Here is a 13,438-nt window from a genome sequence, read left to right as displayed (position 1 = left end):
ATATTAAAAGTAATTTATTTTGTTAGATCCATTTTTAACAGATACTATTTAATTTTCAGTAAAGTAACCTTTAAAATACCATAAAAATTATGATTTTGATGTTTAATAAATGTTTAAACATCGTGAATGCGCAAACAAATTGTATAACTACAACTACATCCAAAAGGCAATTAATTTTATGTTTTCAAATATCTTATCCTAATTCATTTGAATATTTTATTTAAGTTTTTTGTTGCGCATCCTCCATTTTTGCAACTGTTGTTAAAAATGGCGAATGCGCAACAAATCCAATAATTAATTACTATTAAAGAAATTCTAAGAATAAGTTGATTCTATTAAAAGTAATTTATTTTATTCACTGTTAGATCCATTTTTTACGGGTACTATTTAAATTTTTTTAATTAATCAGTAAAGTAACCTCTAAAATACTATAAAAAACATGTTTTTGATGTTTAATAAATGTTTAAACATCGTGAATGCGCAAACAAATTGTATAATTACAACTACATCCAAAAGGCAATTAATTTTATGTTTTCAAATATCTTATCCTAATTCATTTGAATATTTTATTTAAGTTTTTTGTTGCGCATCCACCATTTTTACAAGTGTTGTTAAAAATGGCGAATGCGCAACAAATCCAATAATTAATTACTATTAAAGAAATTCTAAGAATAAGTTGATTCTATTAAAAGTAATTTATTTTATTCACTGTTAGATCCATTTTTTACGGGTACTATTTAAATTTTTTTAATTAATCAGTAAAGTAACCTCTAAAATACTATAAAAAACATGTTTTTGATGTTTAATAAATGTTTAAACATCGTGAATGCGCAAACAAATTGTATAATTACAACTACATCCAAAAGGCAATTAATTTTATGTTTTCAAATATCTTATCCTAATTCATTTGAATATTTTATTTAAGTTTTTTGTTGCGCATCCACCATTTTTACAAGTGTTGTTAAAAATGGCGAATGCGCAACAAATCCGATAATTAATTATTATTAACCAAATTGTAAGAATAACTTGATTATATTAAAAGTAATTTATTTTATCCACTGTTAGATCCATTTTTAACAGGTACTATTTAAATTTTTTTAATTAATCAGTAAAGTAACCTCTAAAATACTATAAAAAACATGTTTTTGATGTTTAATAAATGTTTAAACATCGTGAATGCGCAAACAAATTGTATAATTACAACTACATCCAAAAGGCAATTAATTTTATGTTTTCAAATATCTTATCCTAATTCATTTGAATATTTTATTTAAGTTATTTGTTGCGCATCCACCATTTTTACAAGTGTTGTTAAAAATGGTGAATGCGCAACAAATCCGATAATTAATTATTATTAAACAAATTCTAAGAATAACTTGATTATATTAAAAGTAATTTATTTTAACCACTGCTAGATCTATTTTTAACAGGTACTATTTAATTTTTTTTAATTAATCAATAAAGTAACCTCTAAAATACTATAAAAAACATGTTTTTGATGTTTAATAAATGTTTAAACATCGTCAATGCGCAAACAAATTGTATATTTACATCTACATCCAAAAGGCAATTAATTTTATGTTTTCAAATATCTTATCCTAATTCATTTGAATATTTTATTTAAGTTTTTTGTTGCGCATCCACCATTTTTACAAGTGTTGTTAAAAATGGCGAATGCGCAACAAATCCGATAATTAATTATTATCAAACAAATTCTAAGAATAACTTGATTATATTAAAAGTAATTTATTTTAACCACTGTTAGATCTATTTTTAACAGGTACTATTTAATTTTTTTTAATTAATCAGTAAAGTAACCTTTAAAATACTATAAAAAATACGTTTTTGATGTTTAATAAATGTTTAAACATCGTGAATGCTCAAACAAATTGTATAATTACAACTACATCCAAAAGTCAATTAATTTTATTTATTTAAAAAATAATTTACCACATTAATTGATTTTAGTTGTTATTAATGGGATATTTTCCCCAAAATTAACATTCAAAAGTGTATATTTTTAATTCCAAACTAAGAAATGTAATTAATAATTTTTTCATTTAAGTTATCACTGAATTTGATTAAATGATGATGATTATTGCCTTATTTGTCCTTGAAATTTCCCTTGCATAAATCAGTCTGGTTTAATTTAGTTAAACTAAACATTATTCTCAAGTAAACCTTTTTGGATAAATTCCAAAGTCTGTAAAACACAATGATATTAAACTTAATTGCGCAAAACCCAATTAATTGTTTTATATGTGTCCGGTTGAAATAGAGTAGCAACATAAAACTGCGTCAAACGATTTGTTCCTTTCTAATTGCAAGTTGACATAAATAATAAGACCGTAATTTTTATTCGGCTTAACATTGTCTTAACGGCGCACTTAAAGCTGCAAAGCTCGTTCCATTTAACGAAAACAGTTTCAATAAAACTCACAAGAATTATTATTGCATCCGTGATTGCGTTTTTAAGTGCCGAAAGTGTGTTATGAATTTTTAACGTGACGTTTAATTGCAGGAACATGGCACCAGATCGAATTGACAGACACACCACTGCCGTACGGGGCCCTGATCGACGACCTAAAGCCGGCGACCAAGTACGCCTTCCACGTGATAGCCGAAGGGCCGGCGGGCAGGAGCGTGCCCAGCGAGGACCTGATCGTCAGGACGGAGCCCCAGAGGCCGGCCGGGCCGCCGCTGAATCCGGCCGTCAGGCCGGTGTCCTCCACGGAGTTCCTGGTGACGTGGAGTCCGCCGTTGCCGGAGGTCAGACACGGCGACATACAGGGCTTCAACGTGGGCTTCAGGACCTCGATAATGAACAACTATAACTTCACGTCGGTGAACGGCGACGGCGAGGACGGCGGCGAGCTTCTTCTGGGAGGTCTGGCTAAGTACACCAGGTACTTCGTGGTGGTGCAGGCGTTCAACGAGGTCGGTGCCGGCCCCCTGTCCGACCCCATTTCGGCCCAGACCATGGAAGACGGTAAAGCATGTTGTGTCCGGCTTCGTTTACTTGTTTGCCACGTCACTGAGAGCTTTTTATTAACGCTTTGATCGTTGCATGGCGGATTTTTTTAGCGGAAAAATATGTAATTGAGTGAACGTCGGCGATTAATTAATGTGATCGATAATTGGGACTGACATTTTTGGCGGACATGATGAAAGTCAAAGCGGAACCGACTATTAATTTCCTTCGATGCTATTTCTGGCCAGAGTTTTAATCAAACTTGAATTTGTCGCGAATGTGTGATTATGTAAATGGTCGGTGAAATTTCAAGTTGGAGGCCATTAATTTTGATTGGGGTTGGAATTGGTTTTGATAGAAAACTTGATTTGGAATTTAGATTCATTTTTGATGTTAAGCATTTTGTCACTGTTACTTTTAATTCTACTTCATCAAATAGATGTTCAATATTACTGATATTTATACAAGTCATCAACAAGCATCACATACAGAGTGACCCATTTAGATAGAAACACCTCAGCAACTTTTTTTAAAAGTATTTTACTTAGTATTTTATTTAAAGTTAAACCTTAAAATAAAATGTCAAAATATTTGAGGATATCATTTTGTGACTTAGATTTTAGTCTTCAAAATCAATTTCAGTTGTCAATTTTGTCTGTTTGCCAATTAAACTCTTAAAGATATTTTAAGAAGCACCATTCAGTTATTTTTTTAAAATAAAATGTTAAAATATTTGAGAATATTATTCTGTGACTCAAAATTTTAGTTTTAAAAATCAATTTCAGTTGTCAATTTTGTCTGTTTACCAATTAAACTCTTAAAGATATTTTGACAAACACCATTCAATTATTTTTTTAAAATAAAATGTCAAAATATTTGGGGATATCATTCTGTGACTTAAAATATTAGTTTTAAAAATCAGTTTCAGTTGTCAATTTTGTCTGTTTACCAATTAAACTCTTAAAGACGTTTTAACAAGCACCATTCAATTATTCTTTTAAAATAAATTGTCAAAATATTTGAGGATATCATTCTGTGACTTAAGATTTTAGTCTTTAAAATCAATTTCAGTTGTCAATTTTGTATGTTTACCAATTAAACTCTTAAAGATATTTTAACAAGCACCATTCAATTATTTATTTTAAATAAAATATCAAAATATTTGAAGATATCATTCTGAGACTTAAAATATTATGTTTAAAAATCAATTTCAGTTGTCAGTTTTGTCTGTTTACCAATTAAACTCTTAAAGATATTTTAACAAGCACCATTCAATTATTCTTTTAAAATAAAATGTCAAAATATTTGAAGATATCATTCTTTGACTTAAAATATTAGTTTTAAAAATCAATTTCATTTGTCAATTTTGTCTGTTTACCAATTAAACTCTTAAAGATATTTTAACAAGCACCATTCAATTATTTTTTTAAATTAAAATGTCAAAATATTTGAAGATATCATTCTGTGACTTAAAATATTAGATTTAAAAATCATTTTCAGTTGTCAATTTTGTCTGTTTACCAATTAAACTCTTAAAGATATTTTAACAAGCACCATTCAATTATTTTTTTAAATTAAAATGTCAAAATATTTGAAGATATCATTCTGTGACTTAAAATATTAGATTTAAAAATCATTTTCAGTTGTCAATTTTGTCTGTTTACCAATTAAACTCTTAAAGATATTTTAACAAGCACCATTCAATTATTCTTTTAAAATAAAATGTCAAAATATTTGAAGATATCATTCTTTGACTTAAAATATTAGTTTTAAAAATCAATTTCATTTGTCAATTTTATCTGTTTACCAATTAAACTCTTAAAGACATTTTAACAACCACTAGTCAATTATTTTTTTACACAAATTAAACCTTAAAATGGTGAATATTAAAAAAAAGGAAATCATTTTATGGCTTTTTTAAGCTTCATTAAAATCCATCTTAAATGGGCCACACTGTATATATAAAATTAATGTTTATTAAGCATATTTGATTATTTTTATTGCTTGTACAATATGAGCTTTTACAAAAAGATTTAAATACACTTTTTTCTTGCTTTTATTTATTGGCTGTTTCTTTGTTCTGTTAATTAAATTTGTTGTTATATGTACAATTTAGTAACAAATAAAATTTCCTATTTGTTATATATTATTATATTAATGCTTTTCGATATTTATTATTATTATTATTATTATTATTATTATTATTATTATTATTATTATTATTATTATTATTACATATTATTAAAGGGAAATATTTTCCTGCTTATTAAAATTTTGATTGATTTTTAATATTTTATTTTATTGGCAATAAATATATGACAAAACAAACTTATAAATGAGGTTTGAATTAAAATTTAATTCTTTTTGTATCTATTTGTACTTTTATTAATATTTTTAAATTTACAATTTTTAATACTCTGTGCTATTTTTCTATTTGGCTTAATATAAACTTTCTCTTTTGTCTTCTATTTAGCATTTATGTGATAAATTCTATTTAATATTTGTATAAAATAGCTTTTTATTGTAATTTTTTATCAATAAACTTATTTGCTATGCTTTTTTTATATCTAAACATATTTTCATTACACTTTTGAAGTAGAAGATGCTTATTTCTCATATAAGTTTTAACTCTCAGCAATTTATATTTGCCTTTTTAAAGCTTCTCGTTATTTCTTTATTTTAAAAATATATTCATCATCTTTTTAATTTCCTTATGCATTTTCTCATACTTTTATGGACCTAAATATTCCTTTAGTTTTTGTTTAGGCTTTCATATTTAATTCCATATTATACTTTATATACTTTATTTCTGCTGTGTTATATTTATTAATAAATTTTACAATCGATATTTTATACGTTTGCCTCTTTTCATTTCTGTAGCTGTGTGTCGCACCATTTTCAGTGCCCAGCATGCCGCCGGAGGACGTCAGATGTGCGGCCCTCACCTGCCAATCTCTCCAGATCAGCTGGCAGCCTCCACCGACCGAGCACTGCAACGGCCTCCTGCAGGGCTACAAACTAACCTACGAACCAGTCCTGGACGACAATTGGAGAGGTAACTAACCCCCTTTACGTGCCAAAGGTCTTCGTCGCGGGCAACGTTAATTACATCTTAGTATGCGGACCGACACTTGCGCCCCAATTCGATTAGTCGCCGTGCAGAAATGCATTTAGATTAAGGGAGTTTATAAATTGCAATTTACAGGCAACGACGAGATGGAGACGAGAAAAACCACAGGACTGACAACAGTAATTACCGGACTGCGGAAGTTCACGAACTACAGCTTGCAGGTGTTGGCCTTCACCAAAGTGGGGGACGGCGTCTTCACCACCCCGACGTATTGCCAGACGGACGAGGACGGTGTGTATTCAGTTATGATTGATAATCCAATTAAGCTGGATATGTCTTTGTAGTTCCAGGTCAGCCTGTTGATATTAAAGTGGTGGTTAGCTCGCCGCAGTCCCTGAAGGTCTCCTGGCTGCCCCCTATCGATCCTAACGGCATAATAACCAAATACAACTTGTACAAGCGCAGCATGGACGGGAGGAAGGAGGTGGACCACGGGAAGCAGACGATTTCAAGTCAGCACTTCAACTTCGACGTGAAGGGAGTGCAGTCCCACATCGAGTACCAGTTCTGGGTCACGGCCTCCACCAGAATAGGGGAGGGGCAAAGTTCCAGGGTTGTCACTCAAATTGCCACAACGAGAGGTAACACATCGAATAACAACAACGACCACCTTTAATAACGTGTTGTTACAGTGCCGGCCAGGATCGTGTCCTTCGGAGGAGTAATAGTGAGACCCTGGCGCAGCTCCGTGTCGTTTTCCTGCGAGGCAGTCGGCTCACCCAGACGTGAGTGGCTCAGAGGCGAGCAAATACTCAAAGGTGGCGCCAGCCACAACCAGCAACTCCTGGACACCGGTGAACTGATCCTGTCCAACCTCCAGCTGGCGGACTCCGGCAATTACACCTGCCAGGTGGACAACGGCCAAGGGTCGGATCGGATTACCTACAATTTAATCGTGCAAGTGCCCCCTTCGGCCCCCCTGCTGTACGTCACCAGTGCCACCAGCAGCAGCGTCCTGTTGCACTGGAAGGCCGCCAATAACGGTGGAGCCCCCGTCAGTGGCTTCACCTTGAACTACCGCAAGGAGCACGGGGACTTGGATGAGGTGCACCTGAGCAGACATGCAACCAGCTACGAACTGAAGGGGCTTTCCTGCGGGACTACATATCACTTGTACCTGACGGCGCACAACAAAATAGGCAGCTCACCGGCGAGCATGCCCCTTCAGGCCAGGACGCAGGGTCATCCGCCTGGAGTACCTTCAGCTTCCAGCTTTATCACGCCTAACTCCACCACCGTCACGCTAAGACTGCACCTGTGGCCGGACAACGGTTGCCCCATACTGTACTTCATACTTCAGTACAGGAAAGCTTCGGAGTCACAATGGACTTTAGGTAAGACTTCTACTGAAGAGTACAACCTGGAGGCGCCTCAATATTTGAGTCATTTATTGCTAGTTATTTAATGTGTTTATTGTTTAGTGTCCAATGCACTGAAACCACAAAGGAAGACATCGATAACTGGACTAACTCCAGCTGCTCAATACGTAGTCAAGTTAGAAGCTCACAATGTGGCCGGATATTCCACTGAAGAATTTGCTTTCATGACCCTTACAAAGGATGGAGGTAACGTGTTGTTATGTCAATAACTTGATATAACACCTTCGTTTTATTATATTGTAGATGTTCCTCCTCCAGACTTGATGAAACTAGGAAATGACAGTGGTCCATTTTACACCGATTTAAAAGTTGTTATTCCCCTTATTGTATTAGCATTAGCAATAATCGTTTCCGTTTCCGGAGCCCTGCTCTGCATGAGACATCGTAAGTAGATAACAAACTAACATTACTAGTTGTAAACGTGTGATTTAGGCCAAAATGATGCTGCCAAAGAACAATTAGATAATCAGCAGAACGCCGAGGCTCAAAGAGAAAGATACTACGCCACCATCCACAAGGTGGCGTTGCAAGCTGGTGAGAAAATTCCAGGTACGACCCCAGTCACCCTTGTTGAATGTATCCTTAACAAGTTTTGCCCAACAGAAACTTCCGAAGACATATCACCTTACGCAACGTTCCAACTGTCGGAACCAAGTACTCTGCCGCAGAACACAATGTTGCACAGTTTCATGTACCACGAACATCCAATGACTGAAGGGTGCGCATCGCCACCACCTGCTACCTCATCAGTTCAACGAAATTCCCCGTATTATAATATCGTAAGTGTTTGGTCTGTTGAAGGTGTGTGTTTGACTGGTGGGTTTGCAGCAAAAATTTCAAAGTACAAAAGGCCACGGTCGACGACGTGCCAACCGAAAAACGGACGTGGACAGTGACGATAGCGAATCCGATCAGGATCAGTTGACATCAAGCAGAACCGAGTCTTCCAATCAGCTAGACATGAAACATAAACACAGTAAGTGTGAGTAATGTTTATCAGCTTCACTAACGTCCCCCTTGTGTGACCTTTTTTCACTACTAACGCCGAACAAAATTTCAATCAATACCAAATACTCGTTTTGGTCCAAATTAATACTATTAACATCTGGTATTCTATTTCAGATTACACTAAAGTGTATTACAGAAAATGGTAAAGAAAAGCAAATCAAATTTAACATAATTTCAAGTCTTAATCAAATTTTTAATAACAGCATATTATTAATCTTGAATCAGGCCTACAAGTAGTTAAAAAATGTATAGATCTATAATGTAGTTTTGAGACTTACCGTTACTTTCCAGGTTAGCTTAAGGTAATTGCATATGTAATATTACCTACACTTTATATTCAGTACTTCATGCACCCCTCTTCTTCAGCTTCAGAGATTTTAGTTTTGAAAGTAATGTGTCTGAGGGAACGGCCTTTAATTTAATTATTTACATCTCTCAGAAGTATAATACCAGTTTTCTAAATTCTAATAAGAACAACTAAGAAATCTGAAGTTCTATCATAGAGCATCTTCACATTTCTTTGCTTCCTGCCTTTCTATATGTGAAGCATCAAAATACTAAACTACTAATCTGGTTTATTGACTTTTTATGATATTTTTTAAGGTTTTTTGGATATATATTGGAGCCAGTCATCAATCTTTATGTATAACAGTCCATCTGCCTTCTGGACTTAAACAGCTTCTTATGCTAACTTGTCCATATTATACACTTCTTTGCTTCCTGCCTTTCCATATGTGAAGCATCAAATACTACTAAACTGGTTTACTGACTTTTTATAATATTTTTGAAGGACATATATATATTGGTGCCAGTCATCAATCTTATGACACAGGTCATTCAATAATAAATGTATAACAATCCATCTGCCTTCTGGACTTGAACAGCTTCTTCTGCTGATGTGTTCATATTATACACTTCTTTGCTTCCTACCTTTCTACATATAAAGAATAAACAATTACTAAAATGGTTTACAGACTTCTTATATATTTTTGAAGGTTGAACATACAAAACTTTCTTCTCATTTGTCATTTCATTAATTACAACAAGATATTTGTAGATGCTTACAACATAACGACTTTACTTCTTCTGTTTAGAAGAAGCAGAATAGACCCAGGCCACGTCTAGAGTTGTCCCTCGTTGAAAACCTGAAACAAACTGACGCATCCAGCCTTGACACCCTCATATTTATTTTCGTTGGAGACAATCTGCCTCCTGGACTGGGCCAGCTTCTTCTGCAGACGTAACTTGTGTCCATACTTGACGGCACCTTCAACAAACTCCTTGAAGTCCTTCGTGTACTGAGCCTCAACATTCGCTTGACGACTTGCGTCCTCAATGAGGAGGGCGATTTCAATCGTCCTCATCTTCACGTACTTCATCCGTTTGGTCTGGTCGTTGTACTGGTCAGCTTGTTTCACCAGCTCCTCCAGTTTTTGAAGGCCTATTTGGGATTTAGTCTTGAGAACGTTTTTTTGTTTGTTTTCTAGTTTTCGTTGATCCTTGACGGTGGTTTTGTTGACGTTCTTTGATTTGTTTTCCACTCCACGCAGCTCCTTGGAGGTTTTTGGGGTGGTCAGGGCACGAACCATTTTATAAAATTTACTGTTTAGATGCAAGTTGTCTTCTCAAAATGTAATTGATGATTTGAATCTGATAAATTGGCTTTATACATGAATTTTATACCTGGAGCGAGTTTATACCTGGACTTAATTTTAAAAAAAAAAAAATAAAAAATTAGTGGGATTTATTAATTTACTTTGATGCTCTACATATATGATTTAAATTATTGAAAGACTACAGGTAATGTAAATATTAGTTTATTTTAATTTGATGAGTGATTTGTAGTCTTTGTAATAATTGAGGAAATAACATTTTCAAATATCATTGTTCTTGTCACGATTTGTATATTTGATCGGCTAATTTTTTAGATTTTATATATCACGGAGCTCAGTCGAGTACATCTTCGGACATATCGCCGATGTCGGAGCAAAAGTCTCTGCCACGGAGGAATAGATCGAGGTATATGAATGCAAAAGAGTTGCACGCTCAATCTATTCTTACGAAAGACAACCTTACCCGTAGGTGGTTGGCCCAGGGAGGCAGAAGTGCCTCCCAAAGGCAGATGCTGCCACTGTCGGTGGCGGAGACCGTTTTCACGGAAAGACCGGCACCGCAAACGGAACAAAACACCCCCGATCGCCCCGAGCTTAGCGAGGCCGAATGCGACATCGATACGCTCAAGAAACTTAAACTAGGTCTGCGGTCCACCCTTTGGTCTAGACCAAGCGGTTCCAACCAGCCCTCGGATTATTCCATTGCGGTCTAAGGACTACATATTAATACATATATTGTTTTTGAATATAATAAATCAAAATTATAGTTAAATATTTTATACAAAAAAAATTATTAGGACTATTAAGTTTGTATATGTTTATGGAGATAAACTTTTGGACAGATTTTATAATATAATTTCGATAAAGACTAAAAATTCTAGCAGATAACTTTCTTCCATAAGTCGGTGTACCAAATCTACAATCAATGTCTGATCAAATCAAAACTGAACCCCCTCCCTCAATAACTGTAAACAGTATAATGTATAATAGTTCAACTTAAATAAAATTTATTGTAAACCTTCAACTAAATGTGTTTTATTTCTTAGTACCTCAGTGCATTTAATTTATAACTTTTTGGCTCATATGTGGTGTTTCAAGTACTATAATGGTTTGTTAAGACAATGAGTACTTAAATAAAATGAAACATTTACTCAAAAACACTCAAAGGAAATTTCAAATTATTAATAATTACAAAGATTTACACGTTTTTTGGCTTATAAAAGATTCAAGTACTACAATGATTGGTTGACTTAAATAAAATGAAACATTTACTCAAAAACACTCAAAGGAAGTTTCAAATTATTAATGATTACAAAAATTTACAAGTTTTTTGGCTTATAAAAGATTCAAGTACTATAATGATATATAGAGACAATGAGTACCAAATTACCAATAAGTGAAAAATTGCTGCCCTCTAGTAAAGAATAGCTAAACCCGGCATAAACTTTCTAGGTACCCCAATAATAATAATAAAATGTATGAATTGAATTATTTTAATTACTATTAATTTTCCCCACAACGTGTTCACCATTACAAACAATTCGAATGAATTATTTAAACCAATCAAAATAAATATTGATTTCTATGGTGTGTAAGTTTGTTTATTTAAAAGAATCTACTTAAGATAATTCATGTTTACTACCAATTATAGATAACATCTATATTACTTAATAAATGTACTATGTATAAAGACAAGTGTGTATTCAATTCCTTGTTGAAATCGGCTACTTTATCTGCAACCACATAACCACGCGCATTTTATGGTTAATAAGCAAGGTAAACAATCACATAATTTTCGTAATCGACCGATAATATTTTGCGCAAGCAGCAAGGTTGACCGAAGCGTCCAAGGTATGTTTGTCACAGTACTATTATTAAATTTGTTTAATGTGCGTGTGATACAAGCAAAAAGAAAACAATAACAATTTATCACTGCGTAGGACAATTAAATAGCGACAAGGTCGTGCAAATAGAACGCAAGATCATGAGCGCTATTTTGAATAAATGGCGCGAATCGGCCAGTCTGATTGTGGCAGCCAAAACCGCCGCCGGGAATCCCCGAGGCTGCAACTATAAGATTATATGTTTGAAACGGAGCTCCAAAAGTGGTTTCATGCCGAACAATTACGTGTTCCCCGGCGGGAATCTGTCCAAAAGTGACTCGGACCCCAAATGGATGGAGCTGTTTCAAAAAGCTGGCTACGGCCAAAATGAACTGATTAATTTGAAGCCAACGGACAACGTCCCTTTAATTTTTAACAACCACGTCTCCAGTGGCTTACCTAAGTATATCTCGTTAAGGATTTGCGCTATCAGGGAGGCGTTTGAGGAGTGTGGAATACTAATTTGTAAAGGAAGCGGTGACGAAGGTAAGTTATGGGGTGCTTAAGTGCCACAACAACAGTTGTTTTATTTGTAGACGACCCGGGAATACTCAAATGGCAGCACAAGGTCCACGACGACCCCAACCAATTCATAAACCTGTGCTCCAACTTCAAAGTCGTTCCAGATGTTTGGTCGTTGAAGCTGTGGGCAAACTGGATCACTCCTCCGAGTATGCCCGCCTTGTTCAACGCCGTGTTCTTCATCACTTCTTACGACAACATACCCCAGACTCAAGCTGAAGAAACTGAAGTCCAAGATATTAAAGTAAGGAATTGTTTCTAATTTGTTGAATGTTCATTGAGGGGTTTCAGTGGTGCGATCCTGAGGAATATTTGCTGATGAACCGGGAGGAGAAAGTTATATTCCCTCCGCCCCAGTTTTATGAACTTTGCAGATTAAACAACTTCGCAACTTTTGAGGAGTTAACTAAGTATATTAATGTAAGGACTTTGTCAGGCTGTGAATCGTATTTTGTACATAAAGTTAAGACTCCAGAAGGTGTATGGTCTATTTTGCCTGGTCAGTAACACTTTAATCTCCTGACGCAGATTCATTAACTACTTTACTTGTAGGTGATGATTTGTATCCAGAAAGAATAGACGAGGAAAACAAAGAAATGACGAAAATGGATAGGTTGCCAGATGTTGAAAGGCACAACAGAATGTTACATAAATCAGCTTACAGAAACGAATTGTATATAAAAAATTTTAAGCCCAAAGCTGACCATTTACCTCCAGTTCCTTTTAGATGACATCAGTTTATTATCAATATTTGTTTTGTCACATTTATTTAATAAATTATATATTTATATTAATAAGTTCTATAAATGTGTATTCCTGTGTTATAACTGCATGAAGTTTAATAAAAAATCAGCACAAATGCATTATAAATTATTATTATCAACAAATTTATTTAATATTTTATGTATTTGAAGTATCAATTCATATTTTAA

General features: G+C 34.1%; 2 protein-coding genes across 5 annotated transcripts in view; both read left to right on the top strand.

Moving 5' to 3' along the window:
- LOC109604968 (Down syndrome cell adhesion molecule-like protein Dscam2) overlaps positions 1-11,119 on the top strand; it is a 174,304-nt gene extending 163,185 nt beyond the window's left edge. For 2 of the 4 annotated variants that reach the window (XM_049962901.1, XM_049962899.1), the window contains exons 16-27: positions 2,522-2,989; positions 5,874-6,026; positions 6,177-6,332; positions 6,386-6,682; positions 6,734-7,435; positions 7,523-7,666; positions 7,724-7,864; positions 7,913-8,029; positions 8,084-8,259; positions 8,309-8,456; positions 10,417-10,507; positions 10,571-11,119. In XM_049962901.1, coding sequence (XP_049818858.1) covers positions 2,522-2,989; positions 5,874-6,026; positions 6,177-6,332; positions 6,386-6,682; positions 6,734-7,435; positions 7,523-7,666; positions 7,724-7,864; positions 7,913-8,029; positions 8,084-8,259; positions 8,309-8,456; positions 10,417-10,507; positions 10,571-10,814 — 2,837 coding nt within the window. In that variant the 3' untranslated portion in view covers positions 10,815-11,119. Of the gene's footprint in view, positions 1-2,521; positions 2,990-5,873; positions 6,027-6,176; positions 6,333-6,385; positions 6,683-6,733; positions 7,436-7,522; positions 7,667-7,723; positions 7,865-7,912; positions 8,030-8,083; positions 8,260-8,308; positions 8,463-10,416 lie in introns of all 4 variants that reach the window. The other 2 variants (XM_049962898.1, XM_049962900.1) reach the window with 2 other exon arrangements.
- Positions 11,120-11,778: 659 nt separating this feature from the next.
- On the top strand, positions 11,779-13,303 carry LOC109604966 (acyl-coenzyme A diphosphatase NUDT19). Its single transcript, XM_020021520.2, has 5 exons — positions 11,779-11,952; positions 12,042-12,470; positions 12,521-12,750; positions 12,798-13,005; positions 13,059-13,303. Exons 1-5 carry the CDS (start codon positions 11,862-11,864, stop codon positions 13,235-13,237), a joined length of 1,137 nt encoding a protein of 378 aa, XP_019877079.1. The 5' UTR covers positions 11,779-11,861; the 3' UTR covers positions 13,238-13,303.
- Positions 13,304-13,438: the final 135 nt, after the last annotated feature.

This window comes from Aethina tumida, chromosome 2 (genome assembly GCF_024364675.1).
Source record: "Aethina tumida isolate Nest 87 chromosome 2, icAetTumi1.1, whole genome shotgun sequence".
NCBI classification, from domain to species: domain Eukaryota; kingdom Metazoa; phylum Arthropoda; class Insecta; order Coleoptera; family Nitidulidae; genus Aethina; species Aethina tumida.
Note: the sequence above shows the minus strand (reverse complement) of the source record. Positions and strands in the feature narration are given on the sequence as shown.